At 35.8% G+C, this 21,790-nt stretch overlaps 1 protein-coding gene across 1 annotated transcript in view; it reads right to left on the bottom strand.

The window, feature by feature from the left end:
• The window catches only part of LOC141513378 (calmodulin-lysine N-methyltransferase-like), an 84,235-nt gene that overhangs the window by 32,800 nt on the left and 29,645 nt on the right, over positions 1–21,790 (bottom strand). Inside the window, exon 7 of the mRNA XM_074223158.1 lies at positions 2,274–2,348. Within this exon, the coding sequence (XP_074079259.1) occupies positions 2,274–2,348 (75 nt within the window). The remainder of the gene's footprint in view (positions 1–2,273; positions 2,349–21,790) is intronic.

Raw genomic sequence — 21,790 nt, forward strand, 5'->3', positions numbered from 1 at the left:
ATACAGTGTCCATCCAAACTTTATATCCAAAGTATAATAAGTCATAAACATTCAAATTAAATTTTTAAGCAGTTTAATCATTTTCAGTCAATGACAGACCAGATACTAAAATATTTATCTTTGGAATAGAAAAATCAGCACTTCAGGGAGAGTAATCTAGATTTTTCATGTTTACTAAAGAAAATTATAAGTTTGCTAAAGGAAAAAGAACTGGGGGTAGGAGACAAGAAAGAAGATAACCAATATGTCAACTAAGAAAAAAATTTTAAAAACTAAAGTTGGCTTATTATCACTTAAATGTACAAATGCCAAAATGCCTAGCCATTATCTATAGATATGTATGATTGAATTAAAGAGCTTAAATTGAATTTGCATTATGTATTTATTAAGTATGCATGTTGTTTTCTGGTGAAAATACAATTTTCAAAAATGTTAGACTATTTTTAACCTACCTGAGGACATTAATCGGAAAACAGCTTAAGTCTTGTTCTCTCTGCCAGACTCTCCAATACAAATAGGATGACACGGTGTGAGTGTCCATAGTACAAGATATGAAAAAGCCAGGTTGTTTTGATATTTGTGTGAAGAACAAATTTCACTCTAAATCTCTTGGCCAGACCTTGCCTCACCCACCTAATCTGGAGAACATCCCCAAGCGACCCTTGTCTAAGCCCCCGAGAAGACTGCTGCCCTTCTGCTCTTGTCCACCAGCACTCTGATCTGACTTTCATACTTAATCTGATCTAATCCTGCTGGCATTAACTTCATCAGTGCAATGAAACCTGGAGAATCTATTCTCCTATTTGGTGAGGAAGGCATTTACAAAATTACTTGCTGAAATCATATGGCCATGGTTAGCTTCTTATTTTAATCAGATGATGCATCTCTAAGACATTATTGGTGATTAGTCAGAAACCTGGGTCTGTCCTTTTTGGGAACAAAGACATTTTCTGAAATGAAATGATAAAGAGAATGAAGTGCTGTTGCCACACAGTATAAGTAAAGGAGGAGGAAGAAGTAAAAAGTCACAAGCTTGAAAAATGTTTTTCATTGAGGCAGGTTCTCCTGAAAAGATCATTTAGTTGGTTTAAATAGGAAAATGACTGGCTGAAAATGTTATAAAACTAAAAAGGATTTTTGCTTTAAAAGAAATCTATTTCCTTTCATTTAAAAAATGCCATATTTCTTAGTGAGAGCCAGAAATACATCATTCAACCAACACCCTGTCTGTTCCAGTGTTCTGGACCTGCTGATTGTGCTCATCAAAATAAGAGCTTGTTTATTACCTCTGAACTTGTGTTTTAAAAATCTGAAACACTACCACAAAGTCAAAGAGACTGAAATTTAACAGAAAATATGCAATAATTGCCAAAGTTTCCCATAAATTAAAATAGTATCTAATTTATTTAAAGAAACTATGAAAGATTAGCTGCAGCAATTATTAAAAGGCTCAGGCTTGTTTACCCTGTAACTCAGAAAGAAATAGACCTTCATGAACAAACAAGTCTGGCTAAATAAAAACACTAAGCAAAAAAACTCAATGCGGACATTTTTTAAAAGCCAATCTTTCAAAAATTCCCTTATTTTATGTGTTAATTTTCCATTTATTAAGGGAATTTCATTTTATAATTAGCTATTGTTTTAGCATATATTAAAAACAAAGGCTACTGGATAAAAACTGAAATGATTGTATATCAAATGCAAACACTGGAGAAATGTTTTTCTCTAGAGTTGTTTTGACTATATATGTACAAATACATACATAAAATATTTTCGGGATATGGTTGTGAATATATCAAGATTATTTACTCTCACATCTATACATATAGAGATATAATACATATGTATGTTATGTATGCATATATCCTCTTATATCAATAGTCAGATCTTTCCTAAGAAGTAAGCTAATTGAGCTGTTTGTGTTGATAAACTCCCTTTTCTCCAGACTATTCCTCACTGAGCCATAATTATTTGCAATTTGCCTAAGTCGTCCATTTACTGATACGTCAAGCATGAAACAGAGGCAATTCCAGAAAATGGAAATGCTTCTCAAAATCAATCTTTGGGAAATAATGTGGTAGAAGTTACTGTGTGATAGAAGACTACCTTAGGACTGTCACATGGAGATGAATATTAATTTGTCGAGGTGAAGGTGGCTTTGTGCTTCATTTGTTGACTTTGCTTAGCCATCAGCAAATCGGCAGAGCACAATTACTCCAGCAAAGCTTCTTTTTTCCCCCCTAACATGAGTTTTATGATTTTTATGTACTTACCAGTCAGCACACATAACAATGTCAAAATGTCCTTCCAGTTGAGAGACATCTGTCTCATTATCCCATCGTAAAACGCTTGAGGAAAAAAAAAGATTAAAAAAATTAGACTTAGATTTTTTCATCTTTTTGATTCTAAGCTATTAACATTATTTTTTTCATGGCACTGAAATTATTTAAAAGGTATATACATATTACATCAAGGGGTATATGACAAAAATCTCAGAACATGACTGTATATTCTGTATTTTGTTCAGGCTGAACCCTTGACGAGGAAGAGTTCCAGTTTTATTTAGACATAACAGTTAAGCTGCTGTCAGGCTTCTGTAGGTGAATCAGGGAGGAAGAGTATTTGTTACCACAGTCACTGAAATCTCTCTGGATGTTCTGGACCTTTGGACCTGGGTGTTGGAATTGTAATATTGTTAGTCTGATTAGAATATGAATTTACAAAAATAAAATGATGTGAGTTTGTAGCATGTCAACTGTATTTTTCATTGATGAAATATATCACTGTTTAAGGTCTAAAAAGAAAGGATAAAAGAATATTCAACTTTTATTTGGCAGTTTATGGCTTTAGGAAATTTGCAAAAAACCCACTAGATCTAACTTCAAAATCTGAAATGCAGGATGAGGTTTTAAATTATAAACCAATCACAAGAATGAATAATGCGAATTTGAAAACTTCAGTGTTCATGAAGTCAACTAAATGGTTGCGAAGATACTCTTAGTAACTATGATCATCATTGCAATTTATTAAAATATTGCAAAGATACTCCACCCCCGACCCCCGCCTACCTCCAAGCAAAGACTGCTTTGCAGAGAAACATCCTGTTCCCCGGTTCAGTTTGATGGTAACTTAAAACAAACTGACAGCTTTTCTTTGATCTTGTACAGCTATGCTTCCTTATCTTTCTTTGTGTGAGGTTTCTAGTTTTATAATCTACTTTGGAAGAAAAGAGACCTTTACCTCCAAAAGCTTAAATGGAGCATCAGTCATTTTCTAATAAACCCCCAAATTCCTTCAAAGTACACTCAGAAACACAAGAGACATGCAAATTTCCTAAGGTATAGCAGATAAAAATGCAATCTTAAAAGTGCCTATGAGAGATATTTAGCCCTCCTGCCTAGAAGCCACATAAACAAGCTTTGTAGATAAAATTGAAAATCCTTATACTTTCCTAAAGTCCTCTGGAGCTAATGAAAGTTACATATATCCAGGAAGCAGAGAAAACTGGAATTCTGGATCTCAACTGTTAATTCTATAGACTCATATGAGCCTTTAAAGACCGTGATTTTTTTTTTCTTTTTTTGGAAATGAATGGCTATCAGCACCAGCAGTACCACAAAGGGAGAACAAACTCTGGTCACATTCAGCACATGGGTATCAGCTAAGCCTTAACGATTTCATTTAGTATAACTTGCTGTAGCTCTGCTATAGTTTTTACCTGCATAAACAGACTTTGAACCAGATGTGAATTTTTTTTTTAAGCAAAATCATTTTCCTCTTTTTTTAAAAGTGCTGTAAAGAATGTGATTGCATTAAGTATTTGAATTTCTGAAGAGATTTGGCCTCCTGGCTCACAAACAACCCTGAGGGCCCTGTCCATAAGTACCAGCTCATCCTATCTTATGATCTATATAGAGCTTGGTTTAAAATTGCATGGGCTCACTACCATTTCAAAAATGAAATTCAAATGCTAAGTTGAATCATTGACCCACAATATCTTCATCATCTTAAGACATCATTATCAACATTTGTAAATAACATTGTTCAAATTAATTCAAAGTAATCCCTAACTTTATACTGTGTTTGTAATCTAAGGCAGATAATGCTGAACTATCTAGATATATGAAAGACCTACAATTAGAAATATTCATAGCTGAATTTTATAATTATAATATGGCTTCTTATACATATTAATAAAGATAAACTGGGATATGATCAGTTTAAGGAAATCCAGATTGCAACCATCAGTCTGTCAATAAACATCATGCTAAGAGCAGGGAGTATAAAAACAGGCAAAAGATAGTTCCTTTCCTCAAGAAGCTCACAATCTAATGGGAGAGATAGAGAGCAAACATATATGTGGGGGGAAACTACATACACGATAAAAAAGAAATACAGATACTTAAGAGACAGAAGGCACTAGAATTAAGAGAGGTTGGGAAAAGCACCTATAACTAACAAATGTCTGTTAGGTGACTTCCCTGAGTCACATGGTTATTAAGGGTCAGAAGAAGAATTTAAATAGAGGTTTTCCAGAACCTAACCCAGCAACCTAACCCACAGCTGCCTCTATCTGAGTATACTGAGTTTATTTACACTAAAGCATATACAAATTATGTGAATTAATGCTAATGTTAAAATAATACTGATGTCTCTATATATTTCTGCCAAAGGATGCCTTGCTAATCCATTAAAATAAGATTCTGAGAGAGATTATTATCATTGAATAACCATTTTGCATTCTCTTCCATGCCTTTTTAAACTTTGGGGGGGGGGGGTAGGAGACTGAAAAAGGAAGTGACACTAGCAGACACAACCCACCATTGGTTGTCATGGAAGTTTTGATTTGCTTTGTTGGTTCAACCCTCAGGGAAGATTGGTGTTCTGGTGGTCCTCCTACTCTTGGTGGCTAGTCATATACTGATGCTGAACTTAGTGCAGATGTACAATTGGCTTTAGTCCTATTGCATCTTAAAATTCCCAAACTCAAGTGCTTCACCAGCCTCAGTCTCCTACAAGCTGGTAATTCAATCACATAGCAATATTGCTGACCCAAGTCATATTTTAAAGAAATTTAAATGAAATCATGGTTGTATCAAGCTTGGTGTAGAATTCACTACTGTGGGAACAGAAAATTAATTATATTATCCTAAGTCTAGACTTTTTGTAATGCATTTGAGTTTGGGCTTCATTCTGAAATTGAAAGTCAAGTTCATCTCTACATTGTTTGGTATCTTTCATCTCAAAACAACAACAACAAAATAATAATAACAAACAAACCAAAAAACAACAAGCCAGATGTATTCAAATGTGCCCAAAACAAGATTGGGATTTCCAGTTGTAATAAAACCTGAAACCAGACAGGTTTGGCCTGCTTTGGATATTAATTGTGGAGATCATAGACAACTCACTTTAAACAGAATTCTGAAGGATGTCTTTGTCTCAATGTTAAAATTTATCTCCACTTTTTTTACTATAATAATTGTGGATCCTTAATTATAGGGAATATGAATCTATTTTGCAGCTCTGCTATCCAAAAGATGTTGTTTTTCTATTGATGAAATAAAAATGTTAACATAATTCTTGATCATATTTACCAAATAAAAAAAACTTGGAACTATCAAAAGATAAGTAATTGTGTGAGTGGTATAAAGGAGACAGTTGCTTTTCTTTCATATTTATCAAAAGCATTTGTTTTTACAGAGAAATCCATCAGTATATACACCAGTTCCTTTCATTTTATGCCTCAATGTTTAAATCTTTGTTGAAAACAATTTCACAGTACACATTCGGGTCATTTACTGCATTAACCAGATTTTGGAACTGCTTCTCTCCCTTCTTCCATACCCTTTCCCATTGTATCACTTCTTTCTTCCAGCGCTTCAGTCTCCAATTTCTCCCAATCTTTTGTGGGTTTTGAAAAAGCTTTTTTAAGGGGTTACTATGTAGTGTCTTGGGCTCTTCAGAGAATTACATGATTTAAATTTATAACTAAATTCATAGACTAAATGGTTGTTTGATTATGGAAGGGGTCCTTTACCTATTATTTTTTAACTCCTTAGCTTAAAAGCATAACTGTAACTTAAATGTATGTTAGTCAACCAAGCATTTAGTATGTCTATTATTTGCTGAACAGTGTACTAGGTTTTAAAAGGGAAGTATAAGATTTTACTGCCACCCTCAAAGGACTTGTAATCTTGTTGGAAAGGTCAGATCTTAATTTGAAACAATCAGAGAAAACTATGATGTGATATATAATTAAGTTCCTAAAGCAACTTTGGTCTGTGATAGAGGAGTTCAGAATGGGAGGATCAGTGCAATTAATCGGGATAGGAGTCCATGGCAAAGGAAGACTATTAGTTGAGGTCTGAATGACAGATAGGAATGGACCAGGTGGTAAAGAGGAAGACATTTTCTTGGTGGAGGGAATAGCATGACCAAAGCTCTAGTGTGTGAGTGATGAAAATATTAAGAAGGTAGTCTGGTTTGTGGTGGTACAACTTAGGGTGCAGAGCCCAGCCATAAGTGACTTAGTTGATAAATCTTAGGGAATTGACTGCAGTTATGATTTGCTCGTGGTCATACAGTATTAAAGGAAGATTATGAACCTAGATTTTTTACCTCTAAGCATTCTATATACTATACCACACTGTTTCTATTATACATAATAAAGAGGGAAGAAAAACACCTGGTGTCCTCACATATTTCTACTCTGGAATATATATTACTAACTCAGAGACATCAGATTTTGAGAGAGAGAGAGAGGGAGAGAGAGAGAGAGCATTAACAAATAGTCACTTTGTATATTCCTTTCCATCTCATTTAATTTAGAAAAATTGTATTTATTACAAATATAATAAATGAGATTATTTTAATGGGCAAGAACTGAACATTGTGGGAAAAGAATGCTAATTCTGTTGCTCCAACTTACATAAAAAAATTGATTTTATTATTGAAAGTTACATTTTAATGTTCATTACAACACTTCCTTCCTCCTACCCCACATTGTCCCAACTTCATATAAAATTTGGGCAATGGATGAGAGGGAAAGGGAGTGGTGTATGCATATACCCTACAATGTAAGTTCAATTAACACAAGATAACTTGTATCTTTCTAAGGAGGAATACAAAATCTATTCTGTACCAGAGAAATACAGGCAAAGAAAAAATACCTAGATAAAACTTGTTTTACCACTGTATTGGAAGTGATTCCATAACCAAGTCAGTCTTAGTGAGACAGAAAGACATTTACCTAATAAAGAGAGAGTTTTCCAAGTCAAGATAATAAATAATTTGTTCAGTAATTTTTCAGTCATGTCCAAGTCTCCTTGAACCCATTTTGAGTTTTTTGTCAGAGATACTGGAGTGGTTTTCCATTCCTTCTTCAGCTCATTTTAATAGATGAGGAAAATGAGACACATAGGGTTAAGTGACTTGTAAAGGGTCACAATTAGTAAGTGTCTAAAATCACATTTGAACTCAGGTCCTCTTGACTCCAGATCCAGCATTTGATCCAGTGCATCACCTACCTGCCCCCACAAGCATTTATTATGTACTTATTACAAACTAGGACTGAGTGCAAATAAAGAAATGCAAAAATAATCTCTGAATTCAAGGAACAGTACTCTTCTAATGGTAAAAACAATATGCAAATGACTGTCCATACAAAATATAGAGAGAGTAATTTGGAAGTAATCTGAGAGAGGAAGCATTAGCATTAAGGGGAATGAGGAAAGGTTTCCTACAAAAGATTGGATTTTAGCTGACTTGAAAAGCCAGTAGGTGGAGATGAGGAAGGACGAGGCATGGGGAATAACCAAAGAGAATACCCAGAGCTGAGATGGAGGATTTTGTTCATGGATCAGAAAGGAGTCAGTATCACTGGAGCAGAGTAAGATATCAGAAGATTTGAAAGGTAGGAGGGAGTTAGTTATGAAGCACTTTGAATGCCAAGCAGAGGATCTTTGAATGCCAAGAAGAGAATTTTGTGTTTGATTCTAAAGATGAATCTGGAGTTTATTGAATAGGGATATGGCAGGACCTGTGTCTTAGGAAAATCATTGAGTGGCTGAATGGAGGATGGATTGGAGTGGGGAAAGACTTGAGGCAGGTAGATCCACCTGCAGACTATTATAGTAATCCAGGTGAGTTGGGGGCTTGCACTACAGTGGTGGCAATGTCACAGGAGAGAAAGGGGCATATTTGAGAGGTATTGCAAAGGTGAAATCCATATGTCTTAACAACAGCTTGGATATGGGGGGCGGGGTAGAGAGATAATGAAAAGTGTAAGATGGCATTTGGGTTATAAGCCTGGGGGGCAGAGGGAAATTAATATTACTCTCTCTAGTAATGGGGAAAATAGAAGGAGCAGAGGGTTTGGCAGACAGATAATGAGTTCAGCATACTGACCACTTAGTTCTAGATGTCTGAAAGGCAGCTGGAGATGTGAGATTGGAGATCAATCAAGAAGTTGGAGCAAGATAAGTAGATTTGCCATCAACAGCATAGACATGATGATTAAATCTATAGGAACTAATGAAATCTCCAAGTGAAGTAATATAGAGGGAGAAGAGAAGAGGAGCCAGGATGGTGCCTTGTGAGACACTTATAGTTAGTGAATAATGATGTGTATGAATATCCAGAAAAGGTACTGAGGGGTGGTATGATAGGTAGAAAGAGAAGGGAGGGAAGGGAAAAGGGAAAGAGAGAGGGAGGGTGGGAAGAATGGAGGTAGACAGGCAGACAGAGGCCCTGAAAATCTATGTGGGGTCAGGGGTTGAGGGAATGCAGTCAAGTATAAGAAGACTAGAAAGGTGGAAAAGGGACCACATTGTGAAAGCTTTCAAAGTCAAATAGAGAGTTTTAAATTTGCTCTTAGAGGTAACAGATTGCCTCTGGAGATCATTGAAAGAGGGATGGTGAGGTGATCAGACCTGGACTTTAGGAAGATCGCTTTGGCAGATGAGTGAAGAATGGACTAAGAATGGGGAGAGAATTGAGGCAAAGAACATATAGCTCAGGAGTAAGGTGATAAGGATCTGAATCAGGATGATAAGATGAGATGGTAAAATGAGATGGTCAGAGAGAAAAGAGGACTTTTATGAGAGATATTGCAAAGGTAGAAGTGACAACAGACTGGCTACAGGAGGTGAATGACTGGGAAGATGATAGTGCTCTTGATAGGAATAGGGAAGTTAGAAAGATGGTTATGGGGGAAAGAATTTGGGCTGTTTTGGACATGTTGAGTTTAAGGTGTCAAAAAACACAGTTCAAATGGATCTAGCAGGCAATTGGAGATGTGAGACAGGAGGTCAGGAGAGAGGATAGGGTTAGACAAATGCAACTGACAATCATAGAGATAGTAATTGAATCCATGGGACCTGATCACAAAATTAAATTGTAGAAAAAGAGAAAAGAAGAGGGCCAAGGACTGAGTATTGGGGGATTATTCATGAGTAGTAGATATAACTTAGATAAAGATGCAGCAAAAAACGAGAAGATAAGCTAAACAAGCTCTTAAGAAAGTTGCCAAATTAACATAATATTTAAATTATATAAACATTTGTGAAATCCTAAACTAAATCACTTCTATCATCTTCTTCTCTATTCTTATGTGTTTCATACTGAGCAGAAAAGGAGGAAGTCAAAACTCAGTTGATGGAAACCATGAAAAATTTCTGCTATCTAACCTCAACTGGATCTTAAATCAAGCAAGGAAATATTTTTATTCTTCCCTAATTGGTTTTCTCTCCTGCTAAATACAGAGGCTATTCCAAGTCTTCTCTTCTTTTCTCAATCCTCTCACACTTTTCCCTTCTTCCTTTATATTTTACTGAGAAAATAGAGACTATCTACAGTGAACTTACGTTTCCCCCCCCTTCTCTTCATCTCAATTTTTTTTTTACATAATTCCTCATTATCTTCTTCTTTACTCCACTTTCTGACAAAGAGGAGGACTTTCTTGCCACAGTCAATACCTTCTCTATGTATCCTTGATCCCATACAGCATTCTATCTCTAGCACATTGTTGTCTAAATCATTTAATTCTCTTTTTAGTCTTCAACTTTCTATAATCACTAATTCTTTCCCTGGTACCAATAAACAGGCCCAAGTTTCCCCCATTAAAAAAACAACAACAATCTTCACCATGCTCTCAGAATATTGTCCTTTATCTCTCCTCCTTTTCGCAGTCAAACTCCTAGAAAAATGTCTACATTCATTGCATCTCCTGTCACTCATATTGCAACCATTTGAAATCTGATTTATGAGCTCAGCATTCTACTAAAACTTCTCTCTCCAAAGTAACCAATACTTATTTCACGCCATACCAATCAAACAAAGATCATAAGGTTAGGAAAAAATAACATTCATCTGGAAAACAACAGATTAAGAGTCTCAAGGGAATTTTTTTTAAATGGAAGGAAGAGTCTAGTAGAAACATACCTCAAACTATACTAAAGCAATAATCCTTAAAAAAAAAACCCAAAATTATGTGATACTATTGAAAAAAAGAGAAGTCAGTTAGAGAAATAGATCAGGAAGGGAACAAACATATTAGTTTAGTACTGAATTTTGAACGAAGTCTCTAAACAGACCCTAAAGTGACAAAATACACCAAAAATAAAAACAACGACAAAAAACAGTGAAACAAGTTTTCAGCAAGATATCTTAAAGGAACTTCAGGAAAAAAAGTTTGTCATCTGGGTAAAATGTAGCAAAACCCAGTGTAGGTGGGAAAGTTGGGAAGTCAGTTAGAGACCTTTAGCCACAGTATAGTTAAGGTCCAAGCACAGCTCTTCCAACAGTTCAGAGAACAAGATTTTGAGCCCTGGGAAGCTGGTGTGGCATTGAGTTACCCTAGCACAGGAAGCAAACTGGGAACACAGCAAAGATCAGAGTAGAAAGCTAGGGACAAGAACTCCCACCCCCCAGCAAAAAAACCTTAGGACAATATACACAATGGAAAAGAGATCAACTAACAAAATGACCAAAAGCAAAAACCAAAAGAAGCGCTAACCATTGACAGCTACTTTTCTGATAGGGATGTCAAAAACACATCTCAGCAGAGGAAAGCAATGACAAAATGCCTATATGTGAAGCCACTAAGGGGCTGATGAATTGATCTCAATTCCATAAAGACCTCTTGGAAGAGCTCAAAAAAATGTAAAAGCCAAAGAAGAGAAGAAGAAGAAATATGTAGAATAGAAATGAGAATCATGCAGGAGAATTATGAAAAATTAATTGAAGAAAACAATAATTTTAAAAGTAAAATTGACCAGCTAGAAAATAAAATTAACTGACTAGGAAAGGAAATTAAAAAGTTAACTGAAGAAAAATAAAACCTTAAAAACTAAAATTGGACACATGGAAAAGAATGACTCTGTTGGATACCAGGAGTTCATTGACAAAACCAAAAGACTGAGAAAATAGAAGAAAATGTAAAGTATCTCTCAAGAAAAAAATGACCCATCTGGAAAATAGATCCAAGAGAGACACTTTGTGAATTATTGGTATACCTGAAAGCCATGATTAGCAAAAGAGCCTGGAGAATAAATACCATGCAGGAAATTATCATGGAAAACTGTTCAAGTTTTTCAAGATAAAATAATCTGGAAAAAATTCATCAATTACCCTGAGAAAGAAATCCCAAAATAAAAATTCTAAGGAATATTTTAGCCAAATTTCAGAATTATCAACTAAAGGTGAAAATATTGCAAACAGCCGAAAAAAGAAGCAATTTAATACCAGGGAGCCACAGTCAGGATTAAGCAGTATTTCTAAACTTCAAATTTAAAGGACTGAAGGGCCTGGAATATGATATTCTAGCAAAGAAGCTTGGATAACAATAAAAAAACTACCTTGCAAAAATCAGCACATTCTTTCAGGGGAATAGATGAACTTTCAATGATGAAATTTACCTGATGAAAAGACCAGAACTGAGAAAAAAATATGATCTTCAAATACAAGACTCAAGAGATTCATTAAAAGTTAGGAGCGGGGGGATATGAATTAACTTTGCAGAACTGTATTTCTCTTAGGACAATTAAAAGGAACATATTGAGTCAGAGGGTATAAAGTATAAGATGACTGTGACGTGATCAGATTTTTAGCTCTTGAGCATTGTATTTCTATTGAGTCAGTGGAAGGGAAGGTTCTTGAAAAGGGGATGTGGGTATAAATTGATTGTGATGTGATTAAACTCTTAGCTCTTGAAGGTTGTATTTATATTGGGACAATTGGAGGGATTGTTATTGAAAAAAAGACTGTGAATTCAAATTGATTATGATGTAAAGATAAGGATAGCTCTTAAGAATTGTTCTTCTATCACAAAAGTTGAAAGGAGTTTATTTTGATACAGTGAATGGATACAAGACAACTATAAAACAATTAGGACATGGGAAAAGAAAAAGGATTATTCTGGGATAAAAAAAGGTGGAGATATTAGAGTGACTTGTATTTCTAATGGAATGGTTGAAGGGAGGATACTTGGATAAGTGTAGGTATGAAATGATTATATGTAATGAAACTTATAAATCAATCAACCCATTCTTGAGAATTATCCTTCTATCAGAACAGATAAAAGGCGTGCATGTACTTTGATAGAGGGTGTAGGTATAAGACAAGTATAACACAAGAGAGACATGAAAAAGTATTTCTGGGAGAAGAAAGCATTAGAGAATAAATAACATCACATGATGAGGCAGAAATGTCCTATTATAGTAAAGGAAAAGAAAGGAGGGTATGAACACTGAGTAAATCTTACTCAAAACAAATTTGACTCAAAGAGAAAATAAAATATATTTCCAAATAGGTTTAGAAATTTATCCTACCCTATGTGGAAGTAGGGGGAAAGGGAAAGAAAAGAGAAGTTGAGTCTGATAAAATGGAAGTAAAAGTACAATTGTAAAGTTAAATAAAAGAAAAAAAATGTAAAGTTAAAGGGAAAATGGAGAAGAAAAGTGAAGAGGACTGGTAGGAGAGAGCAGATTGAGAGTTAGCAGCAGTTAGAAGCAAAACACTGGTGAAGAGGGATAAGAAGAAAGGAAAGAGAATAGTCCAAAGTAGGGAAGATAGGGTGGAGGGAAATATAGAATTAGTCACTTTAACTGTTATGAATGAGATGAATTCTCTCATAAAACAGAAAGCGATAGCAGAGTAGGTCAAAAACTTAGGATCTGGGCGGCTAGGTGGCATAGTGGATAAAGCACCAGCCTTGGGGTCAGGAGTACCTGGGTTCAAATCCAGTCTCAGACACTTAATAATTACCTAGCTGAGTGGCCTTGGGCAAGCCACTTTACCCCATTTGCCTTGCAAAAACCTAAAAAAAAAACCCTTAGGATCTTACAATATATTGTTTACAAGAAACACATCTGAAGCAGAAAGAAACATATAGGGTATAAGTAAAAGTCTGGAACAAAACATATTGCGCTTCAGTCAAAATTAAAAAAAAATAAAAGAAAAATGGGTAGCAGTCCTGATCTCAGACAAAGCAAAAGCAAAAAATAATTCAAAGAGATAAGAAATGAGAAAGACATTGTAAAGCTAAAGTTAACTAATAGATATATTTGTGAAATTTTGTGAAATATTTATAATGTTCATCAGTTGGGGAATGGCTGAAGAAGCTATGATTTATAAAGGTCACAGAATATTATTATTCTGTAAGAACCATGAGTGGGGGCAGTTAGGTGGCACAGTGGATAAAGCACCAACCCTGTAGTCAGGAGGATTTGAGTTCAAATTCAGCCTCAGACACTTAATAATTACCTGGCTGTGTGACCTTGGGCAAGTCACTTAACCCCATTGCCTTGCAAAAAGACAAAAAAAAAAACAGAAACCATGAGTGGCCCAACTTCAGAGAAGCCTAGAAACACTTGTATGAACTCTTGCTGGTCAAATGTGCAGAACCAGGAGAACATTGTATACATTATCAGCAACACTGTGAGATGACCAACTATGATGCAACTTCTCTCAAGAGCATGGGGGGGGGGGGGGGAGAAATTCAAGGCAAAGAGGTCAAATGGAAGGTTATTGGAATATCCTAAAAAAAAAAGAGGTAATAAGGATCTGAATTAAAGTACTGACCTTGTTCAGTGATCAAGGACAAAACTGAGAGATCTGTTGGGGAGAAATGCCATCCACATCGAGAAGAAACTATTGATTCTGAATACAGAGCAAAGAAACTATGTTCACTTTTAAACTTCTATTATATTTTTTTCTCTCCTTCTCAGGGTTTCCCCCCCACTTAAGTCTAATTCTTCTTTCACAACCTGACTAATATGGAAAAAATGTTTTAGTTTTTTTTTTTTTTTTTTTTTTTGCAAGGCAAATGGGGTTAAGTGGCTTTCCCAAGGCCACACAGCTAGGTCATTATTAAGTGTCTGAGACTGGATTTAAACCCAGGTACTCTTGACTCCAGGGCTGGTGCTTTATCCACTGCACCACCTAGCCACCCTGGAAAATGTTTTTTAAAAAACTATTGTACATGTGCAACGTATAAAATTGTTTATTGCCAGGGGAAGGGAAGAAGGAAGGAAGAGTGGTAGAAAAATGTGGAACTCAAAACCTTGCAAAAGGATAAACATTGAAAACTATCTTTGCATGTAATTGAAAAATAAATAGATAGTGAAATAAAATAAAATAAATAGCATAATGTTAAATAAATCTAAAAGCCACAGCTATGGAGTAAGTACTCACTATTTGACAAAAATGTTGGGAAAGGTAGAAATAAATATGGTAGAAATTAGAGACCAACATCTCATACTTTATACTAAGATAACTAGTACTTGAGATGCATCTTGAAGAAAAAGAAGGATTCTGTAAAGGAGAGGTAAAAACAGGGCGCCTAGGTGGTGTAGTGGATAGAGCACCAGCTCTGGAGTAAGGAGGACCTGAGTTCAAATTTGACCTCAGAAACTTAATAATTACCTAGTTATAACTTGGGAAAATCACTTAACCCTATGGTCTTGGGGGAAAAAAGGAGAAGTGAGAAGACAATACAATGCATACATGAGGCATAATAATGTCAAAGGAACAGAGATGAGAGTCAGGGTATTATTGTGTGAGAGGAATAGAGAAGCCAGTTTAGCCAGATTACTGAGTGGAAGAGACAGAGTAAAATATAATGAGATTGAGAAGATAAGCTGGAATAAAGTTCTGAAGGCCTTTAAAGGTTAAACAAAGGATTTTCACATAGTGAGAACTGCACTTATAAAAAATAACTTTGGCAGTAATGTGGAGACTTGGTTGAACTTAGGAGAGACATGAGGAAGGGAGACCAATTAGGAGACTATATAAGAGATGATGAGAGCCTAAATTAAGAAGGTAAATGTTAATGGAGAGAAGCTGTTGGATGAAAGATATTGGAGAGTTAGCAATAGTAAGATCTGGCAACTGACTGGACATGTGGAGTGAGGAAAAGTGGGACATTAAGGTGATGAACCTGAGAGACTAGAAGAATTGTGGGACCTACAGAAAGAGGGATATTTGATAGGAAGATAGGTTTGAGAGTAAAGTACATCTATTAGTGATGGAAAATGAAGCTCTGGGGAAGGGGGGGGAGGAAGAGGTGGCATCTTGTCACTTTTAACTGCTCTACATAAACCCTTGATCCTCTTAGATCCTATGCGGTATATTGCTTTCTTTATCATTCCTTCTCTCTCCATTTGTCAGCCTCTTCTTAGCCAGTGGTACCTCCCTAGCTGCCTACAATCATGCCCATTATTCTTTAAGAAAACAAAATTTTTATTAGACCTACATTACCAATCATTTATCATCTATATTTCTCTTTCCTTTCTCAATTTATCTCTTTGAAAGTTCTCTACAATTGATGTCTCTGCTTCCTTTTGTTTCATTCTCTTCTAAATCCCTAGGAAATGGCTTCAGATAGCATTTAACTGATATTCCTTTTCACAATTACCAATGATTTCTAAATCACCAACTTTAATTGTCCCTCCAGATTGTCACTTTTTTATCTCTCTGCAGTATTTGATACTTTTTAATCATCTCTTGAATATTCTCTATTCCCAGGGTTTTTATAGCTCTGCTTTTTCTTGTCTTTTCTCCTACCTGTTGGATTACTCTTATTTGACTGCTTTAGTAATTCATCATCCATATCATACCCATTAACTGTGAATGTCCTCCATAGGTATCCCAAACCCTCTTTTCTTTCCATGACTTAGTGATTTCATTGGCTCCTGAGGGTACAGTCATCATATAGATAATTCTCATATTAGTTTATCTATTTTTAGTTTCTCTAATCTCCATCTGACTAGTTAAAGAGATGTCCCATAGGCATGTTCAAAACATAATTCATGATCTTTACCCTAAGCCCTTTCCTCTTCCCAACTTTTTTTAAGTTTGAGGACTCTGTCATTCTTCAATTCTCAACTCTTAACTCACAAATCCAATCCATTAACCAATCTTGTCATTTTTACCTTCACAAGTGTTCTCCTATATAGTCCTTTCTCTCCACTCTCACAGATTCCCTGGTTCAAACTCTCATCATCTTTTTTTGTATCTCTCCACTCCAATCTTTCCTCCACTTAGCTACCAAAGTGATTTTCCTAAAACACTGATGATTGATTGATATCTATTTATAATTACAGGGAAAGGTAATAAGCTTTCATTTACAGCCTACTCTATGGCAGGCACTGTGATAAACATTGTTTCAAGTATTATCTCATTTGGTTCTCACAATTGTATGAAACAGGTGTGCTTACCGTACTCATTTTACAGTTGAAAAACCTGAGGGAAACAAAAATCAAATGAGTTTTCCAGGGTCACATAGCTAGTAACTATCTGAAGTCAAATTTGAATTTGGGTTCTTTCTGAAAAGGTTCAGTACTCTGTTCATTGTACCAGCAGCTACCTCCTATTCTCCATTGCTTCATTAGCTGCCATAATTAAACATATGGGAGCTAAGGAGGCCATCAAGGGAGTGTGACTCTCTACCTTTTTTCCTCTAGAAATAATCTTAGGATACATATCATACACATCAGTGGATGATGAACCATTAAAGCAGACTGAGAAGGAAACAGACAAGTAGGAGGAGGAGAATCAAGAGAGAAAGAGAGAGAGTACTGTCAGGAAAACCCAAAAGGAGTATCCAGGAGGAAAGGTTTAAGATTGGACAGAGGGAGATGAGTGAAGTTACAATCTGCTGAAGATAAGAGAGAATGAGATCAAAGGGATATGCACAGGAATTGGCCTTATCAAGGAGAATCACTTCGTTGTCTATGATTTGTAGAAAGAAGAAGAAGAAGAAGGATAAGGTAGAGGGTTTCCTTTTTTGAGAAGACAAGAGAAGAGGGAGCTGATGTCAAATTACCTTTATCAATAAAGAAAGAGATAACATCTTTGGGGAAGGAAGAAGGTAAGGTAGAAGATGAAAGACTTGAGGAGGTAATGAAAAGTTTTCTGGAGAATGAGTTAGGGAGATCAGTTAAGAAACAACAAAATGATTGTCTAGCGGCAGTGAGAGCCCAGTTAAAGTTGGATAGTATGAATATATAGCAGACCCAATAAGCATGATTAAATGGCTTTTTTCATCTCCTTTCAGCTTTATGAGTAGCAGCAAAAGAACTCAACACTGAGAATAATCCAGGGCTGTATTTTGGCAATGGGTGAGTGGTGACCAGATAAGGGTAAATGGAATTCAAGAACCAAGGACAGTGCAGATTAGCTAACTAAGAAGTCAATATTAGAAAGAGAGAGAGAGAGAGAGAGAGAGAGAGAGAGAGAGAGAGAGAGAGAGAAAATGAAAGGAGGTTATGTTGGACAAAGAAGTATCAGAATTTTTCATTAGGGAAGTGGAACACATGTGGGTACTGTTGAGATTCCATGTATGACTATTCCTATTTGGCTAAGGTGGATTGAAAGAGTGGGTTCTGGAATTTTAAGAGACTGAGGTATTAGGATGTTAGGGAGTTTGAGGGAGTAACAATATGGTCTATGAAATTCCCTAATGTAAGGGCAAGAGTAGGGGAGGAGAGGGAGATGGTGAGCCAGATGCTAAATTACTTTAGGATCATGATGCAACAGCTACCATAATCTTAACTATAGGAAAGATTTTGATACTGTGAACTTCAAAGGAAGAGACTGCTGAGTGAAGATGAGAGTGTGACTCTTCCTCTGTGACCAGGAGGTGGAGAATGAGGGTAGCATAGATTGCAGGTACACCCAATGGTGGAAAGGAGGGCCAACAATAGAGTGTTATGAGGAAGGAGCTGATCTCATAGATAGGAGTGTTAGAGATAAAGGTTTGAGATGAAAAGAAATGTTTTCACTATGGAATAAGAAAACCAGAGGGCATAGTGCTAGGCAGGGCTGGAGTGGGACAAGAGTGGGGTAGGGTTGAGGAAAATGGGGATGAGAGAAGAAGTGAGAGTTGGCTATAGTTTCCTCCTATATTTCAAGTGATTAATTCAGTGATAGGGATAGAAATAAGTGATGAGAAATGATTAGTTATAGGGAAAGGAAGGTGGTGCAGTGAATAGAGCACCAGTCCTGGAGTGAGAAGGATCTGAGTTCAAATCTATTCTCAGACATTTGACACTTACTAGCTTTGTGATCTTTTTTTCTAATTAAAGATTTTATTTATTTTGAGTCTTACAATTTTACCCTAATCTTACTTCCCTCCCCCTACCCAGAAAGCAATTTGCCAGTCTTTACATTGTTTCCATGGTATGCATTGATCCAAATTGAGTGTGATGAGAGAGAAATCATATCCTTAAAGAAGAAATATAAAGTATAAGAGATAACAAGATCAGACAATAAGATATCAGTTGTTTTTTTTTTTAATTAAAGGGAATAGTCCTTGAACTTTGTTCAAACTCCACAGTTCTTTAGCTGGCTACAGATAGTATTCTCCATTGCAGACAGTCCTAAATTGTCCCTGATTGTTGCACTGATGAAATAAGTGTGTCCATCAAGGTTAATCATCACCATCATGTTGCTGTTAGGTGTACAGTGTTTTTGTTTCTGGTTCTGCTCATCTCACTCAGCATCAGTTCATGCAAATCCCTCCAGGCTTCCCTGAATTCCCATCCCTCTTGGTTTCTACTAGCTGTTTGATCTTAAGTAACCTTCATTATCTTCCACCTAGGATCATCTCCAGTTGTTCTGATTCATATTTGGCCACTGCACCCAGATGGCTCTGGAGAAGAAAGTGAGGCTGGTGACTTAGCACAGCCCTCAAATCCAATTTATTTGTTTATAATGGTATCACCTTCCTGATATCATGATCTTCTTCAAGAACAAAGAACAAACATCATCAAGTACATGGGGTCTCAAATTCTTGTATTAGCAAGAGTCCATTTTTTTTAATCTCACTTTTGCAGACAGATGAAAGGAATACAGTAGCAGAAGTTATCTAAGAAAGGATTATGAAAGTCATATATCTGATAGTCTTGTAACAGATTTACCTTCCTTATACATTTAAGTTGATATTAAAATTAATTTGCAAATTGGAGGCTAACTGGGTGGGGTAAAGGATGCAGGGAGGATGAGGAAATGCCATGTTTGAAGGAAAAATTATTATAGAAAACTGCAAATTAGATAAACTGAATACATTTAACTAATTGACTAGATATAATTTGATCTCCTTTTTTTGGAAGCTTATGATGGCTACCAAAGATAAAGAAAAAGTAAAAAAGAATTGGTTTTAATGGAGAGAAGACTGGGTCTTTTAAAAATATTGTTAGAGAGTTAATGAAAAAATACCCAGAGTATTTTAGTTTATCAGCTTTATGTTCCTGGCTTGACCTTGAGACTAACTCTACCCTTTGACCCTTTATGACTTTGACAACTGTCATAAAACTGTAAAAGAAAAGTGATTCAGAGTTCAAGTGAGATTTAAATGTCACCTGACATTTGGACCACCTCATCTTAGTGACCTATACACTCTACATTGGGTAAGAAGGGTTGGTAAAGAATTTTGAGATCTTTGAATGAAAGGTACTAATTATTTTACTAATTATATTTTCCATCTCCAATTTCTCTGATTCTATGATCATGACAGATGATTAACTTACATGGTACCAAAATAAAGTAATAACAAAAATCAGAATTAATGGATTGTAAATTGCAGCCATGTATATTTGGATACTACATCGGGGAATTACAAAAAATATTTTCATTCTTTATGTTTAAGGAACATTCATGTACATTGTCTAGTGAGCTGGCAATTCTTTTATTTCCTACCAGGTCTGAAATACCCTTACCAGATTAAGAAAAGAAAGGTGTTCTGAGCTCAGGCTAGGATGGAAGTCTCTCCAAGGTAGTTCATCTACAAGCTATGGCTTTCTAGTTTAGTTTTCAGTGGGCTATAAAAAATTTTAAGAAGTGTCTTTGGAAAATAATTTACCATTAGATTGGAAATAGTTTGTTTGCTGTTCAAATGTCCAAATGTAGGACTATCTTTACAATCAAGGACAATACTTGCTCATTTGAGTAAGTTTTTAGAATTCTGATGGTCATACTTGGCTGTCAATTATAGAGTCTGTTCTATTCCGGATGAATGTGAAACCTGCCCAGGAAGAAGCATATTAGGAACTCAGATTAGCATGGTAAAGACTCAGTATGACTGAGTTTCTGAGGAAAAACAAATCTTCAAAAACTCACTGATAGGGGCAGCTAGGTAGCAGTGAATAGAGCACTAGCCCTGGAGTCAGGAGGACCTGAGTTCAAATCCAGCTTTAGATACTTAATAATTACCTAGCTGTGTGACCTTGGGCAAACCACTTAACCCCATTGCCTTGCAAAAACCTGAAAAAGAAAACTCACTCATAATGGGTCTATTAATATTTACATTAACATGCTGATCTGAGTTCTGAGGATGTCTCTTGAAGGAAATAGGACTCAGGGCATGGAGTGAAAGGCATACAAAGAGTGGAAAAAAATAGATGAAGAAGTATTGTGGAAACAGACCATTTTAGGACCTTGACATTGGGACTTAGAAATCTAGATTATAAATTGTTAAGTTTATATACAGGAAGGGTACAAAGTATAGGAAACTAATTTAGAAGCATAGAAGAAATGGGTTCAAATGGTTTATCTGATGCATACTAGTGGAGTGTCTTTGGTCAAGACACCTTAACACTAATTGCTCCAGGTAACTCTAACACTCCAAGGTGGAAAGAGGTTGTTGACCTGAGTTGGTAGGAGTTTGTTATGCCAATGAGATCACAGTTCAGTCACCATCTAATATCACTAAGGGCCTTGAAATGTCATTCAGTCTAATCCACCTGTTATTTTTTAACACCTCTTGTGTACCACAGACGTGCTAAGTATTTTACAATTATTATCTCTTTTGAGCCTCATAATATCCATATAAATATGGTGATGTTATTGTCTTCTTTGTATAGTTGATGAATCCAAGGAAGAAAAAGATTAAGTAAGTTGCCTAGGGTCACACAACTAGTAGGTATCTAAGGATGGATATGAACTTGGGTCTTCCTGGAGAACTAAACTGCCCCTTTAGAAATTAGGAATCTGAGGCCCAGACAGTTCGAACCTTAGGTTACACTAGTAACAAGTAACAAAGGCTGAATATGAACTTGGGTCTTCTGGTTTCAACTCAAATGCTCTTCCAGCTACACCACATTTCCTCTTCCAGGAGAAAGCAATAAGAGGGAGCATCAAAAGACACTAGTTTTTAAATGTGTACCAGATGTTTGACCTTAGATAAGTAACCTTTCTAAGCCTCAGGATCCTCATGTGTAAAATGGCAATAATGATATCTATTTCACAAGGTTATGATAAAAAACACTTTGCAAAGATTAATTAGCTTTGT

Source organism: Macrotis lagotis, chromosome 1 (genome assembly GCF_037893015.1).
Source record: "Macrotis lagotis isolate mMagLag1 chromosome 1, bilby.v1.9.chrom.fasta, whole genome shotgun sequence".
Taxonomy (NCBI): domain Eukaryota; kingdom Metazoa; phylum Chordata; class Mammalia; order Peramelemorphia; family Peramelidae; genus Macrotis; species Macrotis lagotis.